Source organism: Chelonia mydas, chromosome 11 (genome assembly GCF_015237465.2).
Source record: "Chelonia mydas isolate rCheMyd1 chromosome 11, rCheMyd1.pri.v2, whole genome shotgun sequence".
Taxonomy (NCBI): Eukaryota; Metazoa; Chordata; order Testudines; family Cheloniidae; genus Chelonia; species Chelonia mydas.
The window spans coordinates 59,877,556-59,899,560 of NC_051251.2; the positions used below are offsets into that span (position 1 = coordinate 59,877,556).

The window sequence follows — 22,005 nt, forward strand, 5'->3', positions numbered from 1 at the left end:
GAGGTTCTGGTGGAAGAGGAGATGTTCATTTTCTTTGATTCGCTGGTCTTCCCATAGGGTTGCAGCATCACGGAGAATACATGGGGGAGCGATATGTGACAGCACGGGCAGCCAGGGTGTTGGGATCGACTTGAGGGTTCCACCGATTAACCATATTGCAGTGTTCAGTTGGACACCAACAAGTAAAGTGTGGCTACTTTTGGTCCATACCAGTGCACAGTACTCCACTACGGAGTACACAAGTGCCATTGCTGATGTCCATAGCACTGATGCTGATGCTCCCAGCTTCTGCTTGCCAGTTTCTGGATCAGATTTACCCTTGTCTTCATATTGGTGGCTGCTTTTTTCAGATGGTCATGGAAGGTTAGCATGTGGTCCAGCTTCACTCCAAGATAAGTTGAAGTGGCGTCATGTTGCACAGTGTTGCAGCAGCAGGTCACTTTCAGGGTGTGCTTAGTGTTCCTCTTATCAAGATGGAATGCAGTGACTGTTGTTTTGCGGGGGGGTTGGTTTGAGCCTGCATTTCCGGAAATATTCCTCCCTGATGTTTAGATCCCCGTTCAAGGTGGACTCACTGTCGTTGAAGGTGGCTGCTTGCATTGCCAGGGCAAGGTCATCCTCATATGCAAATTTGCATGACTTCATTGGCAGCATGTCACTTGTGTAGACACTTGAAGACTGTTGAGGCGAGTACTGAGCCTTGTGGCAGTCGATTGTTGAGGAACCAGGGCAAGCTAACTGTCACCCAAATGGACCCACAGCTACCTATTGTTCAGCACTGTCCATAGCAGGCATAGTGTTTTGAGGCAAGGGATGATCCTTGCAAGCTTTCAGAATCAGGGCTTTAATCCAGACCATATCATAGGCCAATGACAGGTCTACAAATCCGGTCTTGGATTTCAACAGTAACTCAGGAGGATGTGAAACAGCAGCTACTAAAGTCAGACATTCTTAAATCAGCAGGTCTGCTTCAAGAGTTTTTTAAAAGAGTTGGCCAAGGAGTTCTCTGGACCATTAGTGTATGATTTTCATTAAGTCTTGGAACACTAAGGAAGAAAGCTACGTTGTACCAATATTTCAATGAAGTGACTCAAATAACTATAGGCCTGTCAGATTGACATCAATCCCAGGCAAAATAACAGAATGGCTGATATGGGACTCAATAAAGAATTAAAGGAGGACAGTATAGTTAATGCTAATTAACATGGGTTTATGGAAAAAAGATCCTGTCAAACTAACTTTATCTTTTTTTGATGAGATTACAAGAAGAATATTGATTAAACCGGAGGGGGTTCAGAGAAAAGCCACAAGAGTGATTATTGGTCTGGAAAACATGCAGACTCAGGAAGCTCAATCTGTTTATCTTAACAAAGAAAAGGCTAAGGGGAATTACTTGATTTTTTCCAATCTACTAGTACCTACTCAAAGAACAGAAATTTGATAGTAAAGGGCTCTTCAGTCTAGCGGACAAATTCAGATGTGAAATAAGGTGTACAATGAAAGTAATTAACTATTGGAACAATTTACTAAGCGTTTGTGGTGGATTCTTAATCACTGGAACTTTAAAAATCACGGCTGGATGATTCTCTAAAAGATATGCTCTAGTTCAAACAGGAATTAGGGAAGTCCTATGGAGGTCGTATCATATAATGGTCTAGAATCTAGATGGACTAGATGATCACAATAGTCCCTTCTGGCTTTCTAATCTATGACTAAGCATCAGGAAGTTTACTGTTGATCTTTAAAATTTTCCTTTTTAAAATTTCATTGCTTTACTCTTAGCTGTAATCCTTTGTTGCAATTATTAAATAATAGCGCTGTCAAGTGATTAAAAAAATTAATCATGATTAATCATGCTCTTAAACAATAAGAGAATACCATTTATTTAAATATTTGTGGATGTTTTCTACATTTTCAAATATATTGATTTCCATTACAACACAGAATACAAAGTGTACAGTGCTCACTTTATATTTATTTTTATTACAAATATTTGCACTGTAAAAACAAAAGAAATAGCATTTTTCAGTTCACCTAATACAAGTACTGTAGTATAATCTCTTTGATAATGAAAGGTGAACTTACAAATGTAGAATGATGTACAAAAAAAACCCTGCATTCAAAAATAAAACAATGTAAAACTTTAGAGCCTACAAGTCCACTCAGTCCTGCTTCCTTGTTCAGCCAATCGCTCAGACAAACAGGTTTGGTTACAATCTGCCGGAGATAATGCTGCCCGCTTCTTGTTTACAATATCGCCTGAAAGTGAGAACAGGCGTTTATATGGCACTGTTTTAGCTGGCATCGCAAGATATTTACATGCCAGATGCACTAAAGATTCATATGTCCCTTCATGCTTCAACCACCATTCCAGCATCTATGCGTCCATGCTGATGGCGGGTTCTGCTCGATAACGGTCTTAAGCAGAGTGGACTGATGCATGGTCATTTTCATCATCCGAGTCAGATGCCAACAGCAGAAGGTTGATTTTCTTTTTTGGTGGTTCGGGTTCTGTAGTTTCCTAATTAGAGTGTTGCTCTTTTAAGACATCTGAAAGCATGCTCCACACCTCATCCCTCTCATATTTTGGATGGCACTTCAGCTTCTTAAACTTTGGGTCGAGTGCTGTAGCTATCTTTAGAAATCTCACATTGGTACCATCTTTGCGTTTTGTCAAATCTGCTGTGAAAGTGTTCTTAAAACGAATATGTGCTGGATCATCATCCGAGACTACTGTAACATGAAATATATGGCAGAATGTGGGTAAAACAGAATAGGAGACATACAATTCTACCCCAACGAGTCCGGTCACAAATTTAATTAACATATTATTTTTTTAATGACCATCAAGATGGAAGCATATCCTCTGGAATGGTGGCCAAAGCATGAAGGGGCATACAAATGTTTAGCATATCTGGCACGTAAATACCTTGCAATGCTGGCTACAAAAGTGCCATGCAAAAGCCTATTCTCATTTTCAGGTGACATCGTAAATAAGAAGCAGGCAGTGGTATCTCCTGTAAATATAAACAAACTAGTTTGTCTTAGTGGTTGGCTGAACAAGAAGTAGGACTGAGTAGACTTGTAGGCTCTAAAGTTTTACATTGTTTTGTTTTTGAGTGCAGTTATATAATAAAAAAAAATCTACATTTGTAAGTTACACTTTCAAGATAAAGAGATTGCGCTACAGTACTTGTAGGAGGTGAATTAAAAAATACTATTTCTATGATTTTTACAGTGCAAATATTTGTAATAAAAATAATATAAACTGTACACTTTGTATTCTGTGTTGTAATGGAAATCAATATATTTGAAAATGTAGAAAAACATGCAAAAATATTTTAATAAATTTCAATTGGTATTCTATTGTTCAACAGTGTGATTAATTGCGATTAATTTTTTTGAGTTAATCGCATGAGTTAATTGCAATTAATCGACAGCCCTATTAAATAATACCTCTCCTTTGTTCACATTAATGTCCTTAGAATGTATGTATATTCTTACACATCTATTCAGCTGCTGCTGGTATGCATGCATCTTAGGCAGTTTGTGGGCACTCTAATTTTTTTGTGTTTAAACCCACCAGTGTATCTGGGGGGAGGAGTTAGTACTTCAATTGCTGATATTAATTCTTTCTGGCTTAGGAGTCTGAGTTTGTCTCTGCTCATCTCCATGAATGGATAGATCTGATTTTTGGCTACAAACAGAGGGGACCAGCTGCAGCGGAGGCACTCAATGTGTTCTATTACTGTACTTACGAAGGTACAAAACTGTGTTCTCTTCTTGTCATCGCAGTCGTATTTGCGGGGTTTGAGAAATATCTGGAAACAGATTTCTCGTCATGAATGCAGTAGAGTGGCATATGGTAAAAGAATTGAATATCTGATGTTCAGAGAAGGAAATGTGAATTTTTAATTTAATAACCTCTTTAGCCCTTCTGTAGGAATTGTTATAATTGCTTCTGTTCAATTAACGAACTGTTCTTTACGATTCCATTGGAAACATAATGGAAAACCTATTGGAACTTATTTTCTAGACTCTAGTCATAGGAATTTACTACAGAACATATTTTAGAAGGTAAACTTTAGAAAGTCTTTAATCAAGAAAGTATATTCTGGATTATTTTTTGCACACATTAAATAAAGAAAAGTTATCTTCCCAAAAGCCAGATGCTGCAACCAAAACACTTACTAACTTCTGAAGGGAGAAAGTTTGCAGAATGGAACTTTTAGAAGACTCTCTTTGTGTAAAATAAACTGATGGTGGTTGATGATTTTTTTAGAGAGAAGGGGTAATGGTTTTCTACTTAGTGTATATTTTCCTACATGTGTTTCGTATCTCTTTCTTCAGTGAATTATGTGTAGACAATGCTACTTTTGTTTTACTGCCCTCTACTACTCTGGTTCTGATTCCAGGAGCTGTGGATTTAGATGCCTTAACAGATGAGAAGGAAAGGAAAGCTTTAGAAGGGATGATTAACAATTTTGGACAAACACCCTGTCAGCTGCTGAAGGTAAATCTCTTTTTGTAGCAATAAACACACAAGTTTCATATCAGTCAGTTTTGGGAAGGTATACACTTGAGTGGCAGGGGCTTGAGGAAGGGTTGTGCAACCATTGTGAAGGCCATTGTTCCTTTAAGAGTCTATTCCCGGTATTATAACCTGCAAGTTTTAGGAAACCTGTAACTTTTAGGAAAGTTAATCTTCTACATTTATCATTAATAAAGGAAACCTGGTAGAAAATTTTCAAGAAAGTCTAATTCCCATTTTCAAAGGTGACTAGACACTTCGGAGCCTAGGTCCCTTTGACTTTCAATTAGATTTAAGCACCTACATATCTACATCACTTTTGAACATGGGAATTAGGCTCCAGAGTCACTTATGAGCCTTTGAAAATTTTATCTCTGGTACTTCATCTTCTGATATAACTTAAATAGATGTGGAAACAGCTTGCTTCATAATTTTGCCACTTAATATTTTTGAGCTCTAACTATAGCTCCGAGCAAAGCCCCTTCAGATAGACTTGCCATCTAGTCAATTTTTAAATCAGATTATTCATAGGAATTGTGTGCCTTCTGCATGTCTTTAATAATTATTGTATGGTACTAGGTATTTTGTTAAATATGTTCCTGTAAGACAAGAAGTACATTTTTGTTGGTGTTAGTCCAATTCTCCACTTTTATTCCTTCCTGTCCAGGTTTCCACTCCAGTTTTCCCTAGTGGCTAGTCCTAAGGCTGTCTAAATTCTAGAATAGATGTGACATTCTATAGGTGTTATGTATAGTAATCCTTTAATGCTAGCTTCCAATGAGAGGAAAAATTAGCAACATGGCTTGTAATAAAATCTAAATGTTACTTTTTTGGTATGAATAGTAAATATTTCTTTCTCGAATAATAAAACCAGCTTTAAGAGAAAGCCGCCAAATGAATTTAGCAAAATCTTTTCCTCTCCCCATCCCATGTAGAGTAAATCTTCCAAGTAAATCAGCCAAGGTTTCCTTTATGTAGAAACATGGTCTAGAAACAGTAAATCCAGAGGGAGGAATCCCTTCATCTGAATTTAATATATTGAGCTAGAAATATAGTTTACATTCTCTCTTGACTCTGAATACCATACATGACTTGAACAGTTCAATCAAAGATGATTTCCCGCTATGCCGAGATTGTGTATAAATTTGATTTAAAAAAAAAAAAAAAAACAAACTCAATATTGTCTCCTAGGAGCCTCATCCTGTGAGATTATCCGCAGAGGAAGTAGTACAGAGACAGACCAAAAGTGACAGCTCAACCCTGAATCTGTTCCAGCATCTCCCTGAACTTAAGTCATTCTTCGTAGAGGTAGCAACTGACACATATTGCATTGCATGTGTTTTAAGCCTAGTATGAAACCTGTAATACATTGGAATAAAAAGTGGTCCGCAGAGTAAAAATAAACTTACTTATAATGTAAAGAAAATTTTGTACAAAACATCTAATAAATCCTTTTTATAGAAGGAGATCTTTCTTTGCTATGAATTTATAGAGGTTGAGTAAGTTTACTTACCCTCATGCTGCAGTGATTCTGTAACATTTATTTTAACTATCTAAATGTTACATGTTATCCTTTTTGCTTCCTTAGCCTTCCCTCTTTCCAAGTGCCTACACGCAGACTGGAGAGAGACACCAAAGGTGAAATCCTGGCCCCACTGTAGTCAATCGCAAAATTCCCATTGACTTGAAAGTGGTCAGGATTTCTCCCCTAGTGTTAGGGGCTAAACTTAGCTATTTAAGATGTGTGTATCTCTACCTGGTAGTACCTGCAATTTTGTCTACCAGGTAACTAAAGTATTTGTACCACCTATGGATGTTTGTCAACTGAAAATGTCATTTCTCGTAGGGTATCAGTGATGGTGTTCCCATCGTCAAGGCTGTTGTTCCCAGGAACCAGTCACGTTCCTTTATGTCTCAAGGGAGCCCAGAGATCCTGGTGAGTTGGATGTGTCAGTACTGCTGTTTGAAACTCTGGGTTACATATGACTGCACTGTTCCTAAAATTCACCTTTATATTGACAAAATGTGGGTGCTAGATGTCAAAATGACATTGGCGGTAGAGCTAACGTTACTTTCAGTCTGAATCTAAGTTCTTATAACAGTCCCCAGTTTAATAACCTCTTTGGAAGTGCTCATATATTGTTTAATTTTCTCCATTCACATTTGTGTAGGCTAAATTAGGCGTAGATAAACCTGTGGCTAGTCAGGTTTTGTACACCTGTGTCTAAAGATTTGATTCTATTCCTTTCAAGTCACTGACAAAAATAGTACACTACATTAAAACTAGCTGGAATTACTTTCACACTGGCTCAGTAACAAAACGACTCTGGGAATGTCTTTAATTTGTCATAACTTTAAATGCTAGTTACTACCTCTGAGTATTTCAAAGAAAATAAAATAGAAGAATTAAATAATTATGATGAAATGCATAATTCTCAAGTACCAATCGCTGTTCTAGATAGCCAATATATATCACACACAAGCATCATTCACTGTTTTATCAAGGCAGTATATACCATATGTTAGTAAGAGTCATAACTAAGGCTAAGATTTTGTCATGGTTATTTTTAGTAAAAGTCACAGACAGGTCACGGGCAGTAAACAAAAATTCACGGAAGCTATGACCTGACTGTGACTTTTGCTGCTGCGGCTCCATGGTTTCCCCTGCCACCGTGGTGGCTGGGAGCTGTGGGGTTCCTCCTCTGCCCACGGCAACTGGAAGCTGCAGGGGGGCTCCCCTCCACCTACTGTGGCTGGGAGCTGCAGGGTGACCATATTTCCCAAAGAGAAAACAGGTGTGTCTCTCCACCCCTCCCACGCGAGTCTGTCGCCTGTTGCTGGAACCCTGAGGAGGGCCCCCTCAGGAGTCTGTCACCATCACTGGAACCTTGCAGGGGGCCCCCTGTCGCTGCTGTTGCCTGTCACTGGAACCCTGCCAGAGCCCCACTGGCTGCCAGCTCCAGAGTCTGGCAGCCTCTGGGTCTGAAGCAGAGAATGTCATGGAGGTCTCTGGAAGTCATGGATTCCTTGACTTCCATGACGTCCATGTTATATATGTAGCCTTAGTCATAACTCGTTATTTAAAAAAAAAATAAAACAAAAAACCTCACAGACTCTCTATCCTGTCCTCATGATAGTGCTAGCCTCAGCTGGATCAGTTTGGTGGTAAACTTTCAAGAGACTTATGTTGGCTCAGATGCAAGCTCTGTTATTGGGAAAGACAAGCAAAGAAGAGGGCTTTGCAACATTACACAATTTCATTGATTTTTATCCAACTTACTTTTTCAGGTGATAGCAAGTCTGAACTGCATTATTGGAACCCACGGGTGGCTACCATACGATAGAAATATCTCCAACTATTTTACGTTCATCAGAGATCCAACTGTGACAAATCCCAAGTAAGTAAAGAGGAGGAAAGGTGCAGTAGTGAACTCTATTATAAAAATAGTATGAGTCAAAGTACGATAGGTACAGAGTCGTCTTCTATAGTGATTCGATAGCACTGCTTTCATTATCTGTGATTTTTAATTAAAACCTAACATCTATATAGTGTGCTTTACATTTTTCAAGGCTTTGACATCCCCTAATATTAATTAGACTACAGTTATTCCCTGAAAAGTGACTATAAAAATGCTATTGTAAGGTTCTGTCTTCATTGTCTATTACTGACTTTCAGACCAATTTATTAAAAAAATTTTCTAACTGCCAGCCCTGCAAACTCATCCTGGCATCTGAGAGTCAAGCTTGCTTCATTATTCTCATGCATCATCGTTCATAATAAATGTTCTGCAGATCTGGCCTCGTTTACACTTATGCAATTCGTATCTTCCAGTTATGTTTTCAGTGATATCTGTGCAACTCCCATTGCATTCACTGAGTTTGCACAAGGGTAACTGATTGGAATTTAATAAACTCTTCTGTTGGTGATGGACTAAGAGGAACAGAGCTCACTCTCACTCTTCCTAACATATGTTAACTCGACAGTATTAACAGGAGTCCAGAGTAGTTAAAACACTTGTCATCAAAGTGAACAGATATGAGACTGAACACATGGGAGGGGTAGATTTCCTGAGTAAGAAACTACCATTTATAGTCCCTTTTCACAATAGAACCGCACTTTAGATTACAAACTGTACCACGCTTTTTGATTGTTTACAAGAGGTTTGTCTTTTTACAGAATTTTGAAAAAATGTTTTTGTATAAATATTTAATATGGATTTAAGTTATCCACAGAGCTGCAAACCAGGTAGGATATTGTATAAAGAACTAGCATGAAATCCTGACCCTCCCCCCCGGCCCCGAAGACTAAGGGAATTTTCTAATTGATATTAGGGCAGCCAAGATTTCACCCCTAGTGTTCCTAGGTACAAATTCTTTATAGATCATAATATTAACATAGGGCAAATCTTAACTGTAAAATTTGTTTGCAGAACCCAACGTAGCATAAGTGGTCCTTTCGCTCCAGGGCTAGAGATCACCTCTAAACTGTTTGTAGTGTCCCATGATGCAAAGTTGCTGTTCAGTGGAGGGCATTGGGACAATAGCATCAGAGTGACATCGCTCACAAAAGGCAAATTAATTGGACAGCATGTCAGACACATGGGTAAGTAAACTATTTTAGTTTTGAATTATGAAATTACATATTTTATACATGGTTTTTGTAACACAAAAATCTGACACTTTGACTATTGCAAGGCTCAGTCTTTTATAAAGGATAATAAAATAGGGTACTTGGGTCACATTGCAATGAGAGAATAAGCTAGTTTCGCCCATTCTTGCCATCACACTCTGTGGTTCAAATAGGACTAATGAAAACCTATTCGATCAAGTGTTTATATAGTAATTCCAATAATAGTCTAGGGTGTATTAAGAACAATCTTTATTTTTTTTAAGATAAGATAATAATGATTACGTTTAATGTTTGTCCTGCTCCTGGCTAGGGCTTTATTACTACAGCTAGGATCTTAGACTCTAATCAGTCTTGAAAATGTATACCACATTCCTGGTGTAGAGTTTGTGTTTGTTTGCAAATGTAACTACATTGCTGGCATGCTGCACAGCATCACATTGCCACCAAACGTCAATTGGTTTTAAAGCCAGATAAAATGTTTAGTTGAGATGCAAAGTTAAGGTAATTGTTTTCTTTCCTTTATAGATATTGTGACCTGTTTGGCTATAGATTTCTGTGGAATCCATTTAATTTCAGGTTCCAGAGACACAACATGTATGATATGGCAAATAGTTCAGCAAGTAAGTACACCTGCACAGCTTTAGAAGCAGCCTTTTGAAGGGTTTTGCTTTAGTGCTTTGTTCACCAGTCTAGCAGTCCAGTACGTTTACAGACTCATTAGTGTTTCATTAGAGTTGCTGTTCTCTGATTTGTTTGCTCTGTCTGCATGTTTGCAGGGTAAAACGGACTTCTAAAAATTATGATGAGTTCAGTATCTCTCTTAGACTGTTCCATGGTTTTCAAGTACATTTATTAGCGTCTCTGCTCTATTGATTATAGTGGCGTTAATAATGTTATCTAGAGCACTTTTATTTGGTTAAGGTTCTTTGCAGACAATATATAACAGCCCTTTGAGGTATGTAAGTAAATATTATTCCTATTTTACTGGTGGAGAAACTGAAGTAGAGAAGGTGACCTGTCCAGCATCTCAGGAGTTGGTGTCAGAGGCAGGATTAGAACTCAGGAGCTCCTGATTTCTAGTCTTGTGCTCCCAGTACTAGACCACATCTCTCTTCTGGTGTTCTGTTTCCTTAGTGTGAAATGCTGATGTGTAACTGTCACTGGGTGGCTGGCTCTTTAAAGAGATGTGGGTCTCAGTCCCATCTGTCACGCAGCCAACTCTCTTCCCCAGGTGGGGACAATGAAGGTCATGTGACCTCTGGGTCATATGACTCAATCAGGCCTCTGGGATAGGTAAGGGAGAGGTCTGGGTAATGAGAGACCAGGGTGAGATAAGATATGTCTACGCTGCAATTGAACACCCGTGGCTGGCCTGTGTCAGCTGACTGGGCCTCAGGCTACGGGGCTGTTGAATTGCAGTTGTAGGTGTTCCGGCTCAGGCTGGAGCCTGGGATCTTCGACCCTCCCCCCTGGAGGGGTCCCGGAGCCTGCACTCCAGCCCAAGTCCGAACATCTTCACCACTATTAAGCAGCCCTGTAGCCCAAGCCCCGTGAGCCTGAGTCAGCTGACCCAGGCCAACCATGGGTGTTTCACATTCCAGGATGCAGTCCACAGTAGTGAGGGACCATCACCACCTGCCTGCAACCTTGGGTGCCTCACAGTGTTCTGCGCCTATAGCTAAGCTAGGTCTCTCACAAACAGCATGCAGGTCACACCCTGAGTGCCTGTATATAGCTGCAGCCTGCCAGCTACCCACCAGCCACACTCTGACTTCCAGAAGCCTTGGTTACTTCTTGCAGCATTGACCCCAACACGCTCCGTCTGGAAATTTCCCCAAAACGGGTGTTCTGCACTGTCCAGCCCTCTCCTTCACAGTTCAGCTATTAGAGGTTCAGTGTCCCTGTCAGGCAGAGGTGGGCAAACTACGGCCCACGGGCCACATCCGGCCTGTGGGACCATCCTGCCCGGCCCCTGAGCTCCCGGCTGGGGAGGCTAGCCCCCGGCCCCTCCCACACTGTCCCTCGTCCCCTGCAGCCTCAGCTTGATGCGATGCCAGCGCTCTGGCCTGCCGCTCCTGCTGGGGAGCGCAGCGGTGGTGTGGCTGGCTCTGGCCAGGCGGCAGGGCTTTGCTGCTCTGAGCAGCATGGTAAGGGGAGGGGGGGTTGGATAAGGGGCAGGGTGTCCCGGAGGCAGTCAGGGGACAGGGAGCGGTTGGATGGGGCAGAGGTTCGGGGAGGGGAGGTGGTCAGGGAACAGGGGGTGTTGGATAGGTGAGGGATTCCCGTGGGGGGCCTGTCTGGGGGCAAGTGTATGGATAGGGGTCGGGGCAGTCAGGGGACAGGGAGAAGGGGGGGTTGGATAGGGGGTGGGGTCCTGGGGGTCAGTTGGGGCGGGAGTGTGGATAGGGGTCGGGGCAGTCAGGGGACAGTGAGTGGGGGGGTTGGATAGGCGTGGGAGTCCTGGGGGTGCCTATCTCAGGGTGGGGGTGTGGATAGGGGTCGGGGCAGTCAGGGAGAAGGGGGGGTTGGATAGGGGATGGGGTCCCGGGGGCGGTTGGGGGCAGGGTCCCGGGAGGGGGTGATCAGAGGACAAGGAGCGTTGGATGGGTCAGGGGTTCTGAGGGGGGGCGGGAAGTGGGCGGAGGCCAGGCTGTTTGTGCAGTCACAGCCTTCCTTACCCGGCCCTCCATACAGTTTCGCAACCCCGATGTGGCCCTCAGGCCAAAAAGTTTGCCTACCCCTGCTGTAAGGGGTCAATGTACAACACTTTGCTACTTTAATTGGAGTTACCAAAAAATTCACTTTAAACACAACACTGAATTAGGTTTGACTAAAGAATAAAACAAGTTTACTTAAATACAAAGAAATGGATTTTAAGTGAGTACAGGTGTAAGGCATTACAGAAAGAAATGGTTATAAGAGAAATAAAGGTAAAACACTTTCTCGTAACTAAAACTTAACAAACTAGACTTGGTTCAAGGTAGAATTTTTGCCACATGGTCCCAGCAACAGGGCTGACCAAATTCTCAGGTCAGAACCGCTCCCAAAGTCCAAAGGCTGGTTCCTTTGTTGTCTTAGATGAGAGAGAGAGAAAATACCTGGGGTGTTTTTGCTCCTCACTTTTATAGTCCAGTCCCCCTTTGAAGTGGGTTCTTCTGAGCATTAATCTTCAATGCAAAGTTTATTCAAACATAGAGGAAGGCAATGTGGAGTCTGGGTGAAGGTGACCTGAGGCTCTTTCTTCTCCCCTGTGTATGTTGAAATGCAGATTTGCCTTGTCCTTGTCTCCTTCTTGCTATCTTAAGGACCTTGTTTATTACTTATATGTAAATTGAGGTAAACTCACATTCCTTTGTTTAAGATAGACCTGCTTAAACACTCCTGCCTAATCAGGGCTATGGCGGTTTGAACATGTGTTATCAAAATCATACAGGGGAAATTCAGAACTTGGTATATAATGTTGCTACATACATTTCACCATGACATTATTGACTAGCGAGTTACTAGTTATCAAATGATACCTCACAAGGCATATTTAGAACAGAGATTATTACAGGGGTGTGTCGGGTGTGAACATGGGGTGCATTTGATCACAGTGTCTAACTGAAGTGTAGACATACGCACAGACACTTCAGCAGAGGTCTGCAGAGAGGAGGAAGGCTCTTGTAGGAGAGTCTGAGATACTAAGAACAGAAGGCTCCTGCAGAAGACCCTGAGACAAAAGAGAAAATACGCCAGCTCAGTAGGGCTGGGAGTGACCAGCCAAAGCAGGGAAGACTCCAGGCAGGAATGCCTGGGAGTGGCTTGATGAAGAGCAGGGAAGGAGCAATATATGCACTTCTAACTTTGTTTTGGACTTCGATAACTTTACTTGGAATGGTCTGTGATGATAAACCAGGGGTATCATTGGCCAAGAGAAAAGCTTACGTCAAGTTTATTGAGGAGCCCTGAGGAGAGAGAAACTAAGGCAGAAATGCCCCACCCTGTCTATGAAGGGGAGCACTGGAGGTGGTGACCCCATTACAGTAACTAAGCAGTTAGCCAGAGGACTAGTAATGTCCAGCCTGGCACTAAACCAGGATCTTAGAAAGCTTTAATATCTGACTTGCGTTTTCACAAACAGAAAGTAGATATGATTTTTAGTGTGCTAATTTAAGCCCCTAAAATGTGAGGTGGACTTTACCAATGTTAAACATAGCACAAAATGGCAGGATCTAAATAAAAGAAGACCCCCAACGTGATGATAGTGGAAAGATAATTTTATCATAAGTTTTCATTGTTTTTTATAAAAGGCAACTTTTTAACTAGGAAAACATCCTGGTTATGCTTTTGAAAGCTTGATATACATGAAAGCAAGAGAGGAAAGGAGGAAAGTGGACTGCACACACAAACAAATTAATTTAGCAGTAGTGGCTTTTGGCATCATTGTCTTTATGCTGATGTACCAGCAGGCTACCGGTTTTATGAGTTAATAAAACTTAGCCCAGTTCTATGATACTCCTTGATTATCTAGGTTTACCAGATGTTCTTTGCAGACCTCTGCCCTTCAACATGCAAGCTGCATTTATTAAGGCTATTAGGGAAAATGGCAGTGTTACAAGCTACAGCTCCTGCTGTGTCTTGTGGACAGTATGCCTGATTTTATCTTCTTGTGTCTTGTATAAGAGTCATTTAGGGCTAAATCCAGCTAGCACGCTGTAATGTCAGTGCATTGGTATGTAACCAGATACTCTGACAGATGAATGCAGTGAACAAGAAATCCTGCTGTCACTTAGCAGGATACCACGTTTGACATGCATTATAGAGTGAGAATATTTACAGCTGCTTTCAGAAAGAAAGTAGCTGGCGCAAATGGAGCCAACCTCAGAAAGTTGAGGGTAGAACTCTCTCTTGTTGAAGCCATATGACTACAGCTAAGTGAAATTTGGAATTTCCATCTAACAGGAAATTCTGACATTTTAGCAGTTGTTTTTGTGCCAAATTGGCACTAAAAGTTTAAAATTTGAAATTTTTGTCAGTACAGAAATTATGAAAATTTTTGATTTAAGAAATGTCAAGATTTTGACATTATTGATTGAAATGAATTCCCATAGTGATGCATTACCTAATAGGAGACAGATGCATGCATTCTTCCATATGGGTCATGATCCTTGGCTGGATTACATCTCCTGTAATGCATGTAATCATGTAACTCCCATGATTCACCATGCAGCTCAGGCAGAGAAATCTGCATTTCATTATGGGAGCTGTAGTCCTCCAGGGACCCCAGCCATTGGAGAGAATTGGAGGCCTAAACTACAACTCCCATTGGACAATGTGCTGATAGGGAAAAGCAGTTCAAGGTTTTGTTGAACTGACTCAAAACTAATTGTTTCTGGTCAATTAAGAAAACCAGAATATTCCAATCTAGGTTAAACTGACCTGAAATGAAATATTTCATTTAGGGTTTCCTTACGGAAAATTGAAATTTTTGGCAAAATCAAAATTTTCTTGTGGAAAACTTTGGTTTTGCAGAAACTGCATTTTCCATCGGAAAATCATTCCAATGGGAAAGCCTTGACGAGCTCTACTTATTTTACTTGGTCAGACTAAGGCCCTTGCTAAGACTGCTTCTTTTGCCCTATCCCAAACAGATTCAAAGATGTCCCCAGAAACCAGTTAAGCCAGTTTTTGTGTGGGAGAATCCTTGGGTGGTTTAAGGCCCGTGTAATTGACTCCCTCCCTTGTAGTGTTCTGATATATCTTCTTGCTTCTTAGCACTGTCATGTGTGCCTCATATTTTCAGTGTTTTGGTTGGCATTCATCTCTCCATACTGTAAGGCAGAAGAGAAATTGTTTTCATACCCATCTCTTTGGGCACTGTGCATGCCGAAACAGACCCCACTTAAAGTGATTTTGAATATAGTTACATGATGTTAAAAGTGAAATGGAAGTACCAAATTGTTTTAGAGTGTTGGAGTTCCATTAATGAAAGCTGTACACTTACAGTATTTTTCACAAAACAACTTCCTGTAAGAGATCTATTATATATCTCAAAGCAGAATCAGATTGGCTGTCTCTCTATGTTGCCTCAAGATATGAGACAAAATTGATATAATTTTTATGCAAAATAGTCTTCACTTTCTTTAATTACGTTATGAAGAAGACAGTGAACTCAAAGATCAAAGGAATTTAATTCATCATTTAATTCATCCTTTTGATTTAATAAACTGAGGCACAAAAAGGGAAGCTGACTTAGGTGGCTGTAAATGTGAGCAACTATAGAAGTAAAGTGTGATGTTTGGCCTACATCAAGTACATCCAGTGCTTATGATGTTAAAGATATTCTGTATTCTTCAACTGAGAAAATCTATAAATGTATCATTTTATGTTGATATTAGGGAGGAGTTCCTGTAGGCCTGGCACCTAAACCCTTGCAGATTCTGTATGGACATACTGATGAGGTATCCAGCGTTAGCATCAGCACTGAACTGGACATGGTGGTGTCTGGAGCCAGGGTAAGCTTCTTCATGATTTTCCCCCTTCAAAGGAGTAATATTTATTACTGGAATTAGTGTAGCTGGAAAAAACATTACTGTTTCCTAGTTTCCTCTTTTCCCTTTTGGGTAAGGAGCAAGTCTTGCACCATGTCAACACACACACACTGCATAATTCAGTTACTCATACTGCTCTCACAGAGTAGGCCACAGCTCTTTTGGACAGGTGAATGTCTGAAGTGTGTATAACCATCCGAAGAAATCCAGTTTCCTGTAGGAATACTCATGCTACAGAACTCGTTTTCTGCCTCAGCAAACACAAACTCCTTGTCTTTCAGAGGCTCTCCACAGTTTAGCCACACCCTACCCTCCAACTCTATGAAACTGTTGACCTCTGTTTCCACTCTGCTGATGATGGCCCACTTTCATCACTAAATAATGCAATTCTACCTCAAGTACCTTTGCGTTTTGTCCCATTCCACCCCTCAGGCATGGGAGGAGGCTCCCCATAAAAGATCTGCAAAGCCACTCTTTTGTCTTCCTTAAAATTTGCTGTTGTGCCATGATGCCTCCAAAACACTTGATAATGGCTACACAGGGGTGTCCTGTGACGGCTACTTACTCTATGAAATATGATTTGTTTCACTGCTAACACCCCCCCAACCCCCCCCCGCTTCTTTTTGTTTTTTCTCCACCTGTTGTCTCCTCATATGCTGAGACTAACTCTTAAGGGGAAAGGACTCTGGGGTTTTTTCACGATCTGTGTACTAGCACTGTGGGGCCCTGATTCCTGTCTGGTGCCTGTAGTTTCTTCTTCAATAACTACTATTACACCTTAACGGTCTTTTAAAATGTTCTGTTCCCTTGCTCCAAATAATTACCTTATGTGAATATTACTGTGAAGAAATAGCATTGTTTTTTGTCTTAACAGGATAGCACTGTGATTATCCATACTATTCGGAAAGGTCAGTACATGAGGACTTTGCGACCACCTTGTGAGAGTTCCCTTCTGCTGACTGTTCCCAACCTGGCTGTATCCTGGGAAGGACACATAGTTGTCCACACCAGTATAGAAGGAAAGACTACTCTCAAGGTACTTCACAAGTTTCAACCCAAGGTCATAGAATGCTGATGTATGTTTTGCTGTAAACACTAAACATAAATGTACCAGGTTTTTTTTGTTTTTGGGGGGGTTTTTTGCAGTAGAGCTAGTTTCTTAGGAAATTCTGTGTGCAAGTGGCCCCACAGATGCACCAATGTTTCTCAAAAATTGAGAGGGACAACCTGACCTAGAGGGACAACCTTTAGGGTTCATGGTGTAATTCATTCTCACTGCCTATTCAGTGTAGGGGTGCCTCTTTTGATGAAGGCTTGTGTAATTGCGCTAAGAATTGGAAAGAGGCATGTACCTAATGTTAACAGTCTGTGTTTGTTAACTTTCAGGACATGCTGCAAGGCCCAGCTTTGCTCCTTGCCCTGTCGGATTTGGGAGGGTGGGTGAGGCTGGGAAGGGGACTCTGGTTTGTTTGGTGGGCTTATTAATTTTTTGTTTTATTCATGTTGCTGCTGGGGTAGTGCTATCTGTGGATGAATGCGAGAGGCTGTTAAGTATGAATGTATTTTTAAGTTTGTCAAGCACGGCCGTAGATCAGAATGTAGTGCAGTAAAAATATAAATAAATACAGGTTGAACCTCTCTAGTCCGGCACCCTCGGGACCTGACTAGTGCCGAACCAGAGAATTTGCCAAACCACGGGAGGTCAACACAGAGTGCCAGTGGATCTCCCCCAGCTGCCAGCCCCTCGCCCGGGGTCCCAGCCACTGGCCCCATGTCGTCGTCATCCTCCCTCCCGGAGCTTGAATGCTGCGAATCAGCTGTTCTCGGCGCTCCAGAAGCACTGGGAGGGAGAGGGAGGAATTGGTAAGCACAGGGCTGCTGGCGCACAAGAAACGTAGGGGGATGGGGGAGCTTGGAGCCGGTGGATGCTCTGCACCCACTGATTTTGCCGGACCACGGATGTTGCTGGACCAGGGAGTGCTGGATTAGAGAGGTTCAACCTGTACTTAATTCTACAAACTGCCATCAGATACCAACAGCTTGAGTTACTACCAACCTTGGCTAAATTCCTATTAACAAGCTGAACGTATAAGTAATAAATCCTTAGTCCGTTCAATCCTCCATGAGTAATTTCTTTTTAATCTCTTCAGGATAAGAATGCATTACATCTCTATTCTGTGAACGGGAAATATTTGGGCTCTGAGAGTCTAAAGGAGGAAGTGTCAGACATGTGTGTGACTGGCGAATATATCGTGATGGGGAGCCTACAGGGATTCCTTTCCATACGAGATCTCTACAGGTAACAGACCAGCATCAGTTGATTATCACTGCAGATAAGATGTACTGCACCAGCATGATGGTTTATTTACATATAGGTATTGGTGTATGATGTGGAAATCATGAAGGGTGTGACTTGTCATTCTTTTTCAAAAGAGGTCACAGGTGGCTGTTCTCTCATTGCCCTGTCCCCTGATACTGGAAAATCAATTTGCAAAGGAAATACAAAATTACAGCTGAGTCCCTTATGCTCCAGGCCCCTATTTGGATTCTCTGGACACTGAAGGGCAGGAAAGACCTATTTGTCAGCTGGGAATGCCACTTCTGGTGCATGACTGCACAGACAGCCCTTATCCCAGTCCTGGGAATGTCCTTCTCAATATCTGGGAAGGGACAGAGTTGGATGCAGACTTGGGGCTTGATCCAGCAAGATACTGAGTATCCGTGACTCCCATCAAAGTCAGTGGGAGCTGTGGGCTCAGCTCCTGGCAGCATCAGGCTTATGGTGTGCAGCTGTAACTTCAGTTTAAAATCCCCTCTTCTTTCCGCTATGCAGATTCATTGGCCTTTGCCTCCAGGAGGAAACATACCTGCTGCAGGGGTAACTGCAGCACTAAGTCTGCTCTCCTGTCACTCTGCAGAGAGGATTTCTTTCTTTACTGATTCCGTCCCCAGCGCACAACCCTGTTACTAAGGCTATATCTTAGGGATGGGATTTGACCCTATATGTCAGGGGTGGGCAAACTACAGGCCGTGGGCCAGATACGTCCCACAAGCCGTTTTAATCCGGCCCTCGAGTTCCCTCTGGGGAGCGGGGTCTGAGGTTTGCCCTGCTCCAGCTGGGAAGCAGGGTCGGGGGCCACTCCGCATGGCTCCTGGAAGCAGCGGAATGTCTCCCCTACAGCTCCTATGCTTAGTGGCAGCCAGGGGACTCTGCTCCACGCACTGCCCCCGCAGGTCCCATTGGCCAGGAACCACGGCCAATGTGAGGTGGGGGTGGCGCCTGTGGACAGGCAGCGTGCAGCAGAGCTGCCTGGCAACGCCTCCACGTAGGAGCCAGAGTGGGGGACATGCCGCTGCTTCTGGGAGCCACTTGAGGTAAGCACCACCCGGATCCTGCACCCCTGAGCCACCCCCCCCGCCCAGCCCTGATCCCCCTCCTGTCCTCTGAATCCCTCAGTCCCAGCCGGGAGCACCCTCCTGCATCCCAGAACTTGCAACACCCCACCCCACCCCAGTCCCCAACACCCTGCCCCAGCCCTGATTCCCCTCCTGCCCTCTGAATCCCTCGGTCCCAGCCCGAAGCACCCTCCTATGGCCTGCAAATCCCTCGGTCCCAGCCCCACCCCAGAGCCTGCACCCTCAGCTGGAGCCCCCACCCCTCCACACCCCACTGCCCCAGCCCCCTCCCGCACCCTGAACTCCTCATTTCTGTCCCCCCCAAGCCCACACCCCCAGCCAGAGCCCTCACCCCCTCCCACATCCCAACTCCAATTTTGTGAGCATTCATGGCCCACCACACAATTTCTATTCCCAGATGTTAAAAAGTTTGCCCACCCCTGCTCTATGTGAAAGAAGTTCACTGTAACTTGAGTTATAGTATATTGAAACAGATTGGGATTTGCAGTGAAACCCCATTTTTTAATGCATCTGAGTTCACGCTCAGTGAGTTCAGCTGTAGTATGGCTCTGTCCATTATGTATAATGAATAGCAGTTAAATATTTAATGCATTTTTTGTGTGGTTTTGCTTATTTCAGCCTGAATCTCAGCATCTCCCCCTTAGCCATGCGACTGCCGATTCACTGCATTTCTGTTACCAAAGAATACAGCCACATCCTTGTAGGCTTGGAGGATGGCAAGTTGATTGTCGTTGGTGTTGGCAAGCCAGCTGAGGTAAAACCCACCATCAAGAACTTTGTCTACCGAACAGTGGGAAATTCACTTATTTCTGCTTTCCAGTTGAGCAAGAGGTCTCCTCTATGGCAGGGCAAACTTAAGAGCAAGTTTGAGTTTTCAGGGGGGAAGAAATAATTTTTGAGACGGCTCTATGCATAGAGATTTCTCTATAAGAAATGAGCATATAGGGAACACTGATGGGGAACGAGCAGATTCAGTTGGACTAACCTGCAGACTTTATCACAGTCGAATAAACAAGAGGACAGAATAACTAACATTTTCTGAATGTGCTAGTGTTGTCTGTCACTTCTCAGAAACAAGTTCTGAATAGTATGTGATACCTTCGTTATAAGTGATGAAGTAACGTCCCAGAAGAAAATTGGAAACAAAAAAGAATGAGCTACTTTCTTTTAAGTTTTGGCTTTTGTCAGATATCCTTTACTATATGTTGCCTCCCTTTTTGAAAAATTCCATATTTCTCACCATTCGGACTCTCTCACTGTAACTGCACAAAGATACCCCGTGTAGCCTCCCCTATGCTCTGTGCTCCTTATGGTGGATGTAAATTTGTAGGTACTGCATATGCACTATCAGTTACAAAGCATCCATATGTAAAACAGCAGTACCCACTTTGTCATGTTCAAAACGGGTTTCACAGTAACTACTACTTGTAACACCTCTGTCGAAGTATTTCACCAATATTATGAAGAGAGGCAGGGTTAGGCTTTCTGAATCTCTGGAATGCTACAGTATATTTTAAGTTGAAAGCTCCTATTGTTAACTGTTACAGCCAGAAGGGTGACTTTAAATTGAGGAAAGCTCTGTTTGACTTTCAGTATTTGCTAGAAAAGTAGGCATTAAAGTAACATATATTTTATAAATTTTGAAAACATACTGGCATCTTAGTTCTCAGTGTCTGAAATTTTTCTAGTTAAGGGAACATAGAGTTTACTAAAATATATCCTGCTTAGGATCTTCATGGAATGAGAGCCTGATCCTGCTTCTATTGAAATCAGTGGCAAAACTTGCAGCAATTTCAAGTTAAACAACTTTTTCTATTATAGAGTTAATGGATAGCTTCTTGTGTTGTAGATAAGAGACTCTTGTGATAGCTTTTTAAAAATCATCAATCTTTTATAAAGATTTTTCAGTCTTAGAAAAACTCTTTGCTAGGCTGGAATTTGTTGCTCATTATCTGAGACTTAAAGTAAATTTAATTAAGAACAAAGAAATCTGACTTCCCCACTGTCCTATGTTCCTAGGGTTCGATTCCTCCTAAGGATATGCAGGTTTTTTCCACAAGCTTTATCGGTGTTTTCAGTTTATAATTCAGAGAATTTGGAGGATTAATATCTATATAAACAGATTAAAAAACAATAATGGTAGGGACAACATTTATCCCATATTTTCCTGTTTCCTCCGATTTGTAAAAATCATTTTATTGTGTTTAAAAGGTATTAACTTTTTTGTTTGACAAGTAAAATATGGAGATAAGAAATTAAGGACTTCCAAATTCCTCCTACAGAAGGTACTCTCTGTTACGAGTTGGGCTTCAGTGGGGATATTATATTTAGCCTTAGAACAAATGGAGGTTCTTTCTACATATTTTATTAAACATAATAGTAAAGTGCTGTCGAGACTAAGGTTGACATTTTGTCTTTATGCTTTGACAATATAATCAGAGACTGAGTACAATGAATTTGTGTTCTGGTTTAGAAAATTATATGGTTGCTTAGAACACTGCAGAAGTCTGCAGGATTGTTCCCTGTTCGAGCTGACACCACTGATGATTTGTTGGATTCTGTTTAGCTGCTCAATACATAGTTACAAAGTGCCAGACTTCTGATGAGAAACTTAGTTTCTGAAATGAGTATCAGAAACTTTTTCTGAACTTTGTGCCATTAAAGGATGATTTTCTTTAACCATAAGGGATTTTATATTCTGGTCTATTGCCAGAATAGGATCACCACTGGTCAATCCCAGGTCTGCTAGTTATGAAGTTAATTGAAACAGTTTCTGACAGAATACTGTCAGATAGTCAAATATGATACAAATTAACTAGATCCATGATTTAACATTGCCTTTGGTTACTTGTCACTTTGAACAACTTATTACTTGTCTTTACTTATGGAATATT

General features: G+C 41.9%; 1 protein-coding gene across 3 annotated transcripts in view; it reads left to right on the forward strand.

The window, feature by feature from the left end:
• The window catches only part of NBEAL1 (neurobeachin like 1), a 126,262-nt gene that overhangs the window by 96,336 nt on the left and 7,921 nt on the right, over positions 1 to 22,005 (forward strand). For all 3 annotated transcript variants that reach the window (XM_043525735.1, XM_043525736.1, XM_037913057.2), the window contains 11 exons: positions 3,645 to 3,762; positions 4,416 to 4,513; positions 5,723 to 5,839; positions 6,378 to 6,467; positions 7,820 to 7,929; positions 8,962 to 9,134; positions 9,687 to 9,781; positions 15,542 to 15,658; positions 16,569 to 16,730; positions 17,845 to 17,993; positions 19,730 to 19,865. In XM_043525735.1, coding sequence (XP_043381670.1) covers positions 3,645 to 3,762; positions 4,416 to 4,513; positions 5,723 to 5,839; positions 6,378 to 6,467; positions 7,820 to 7,929; positions 8,962 to 9,134; positions 9,687 to 9,781; positions 15,542 to 15,658; positions 16,569 to 16,730; positions 17,845 to 17,993; positions 19,730 to 19,865 — 1,365 coding nt within the window. The remainder of the gene's footprint in view (positions 1 to 3,644; positions 3,763 to 4,415; positions 4,514 to 5,722; positions 5,840 to 6,377; positions 6,468 to 7,819; positions 7,930 to 8,961; positions 9,135 to 9,686; positions 9,782 to 15,541; positions 15,659 to 16,568; positions 16,731 to 17,844; positions 17,994 to 19,729; positions 19,866 to 22,005) is intronic.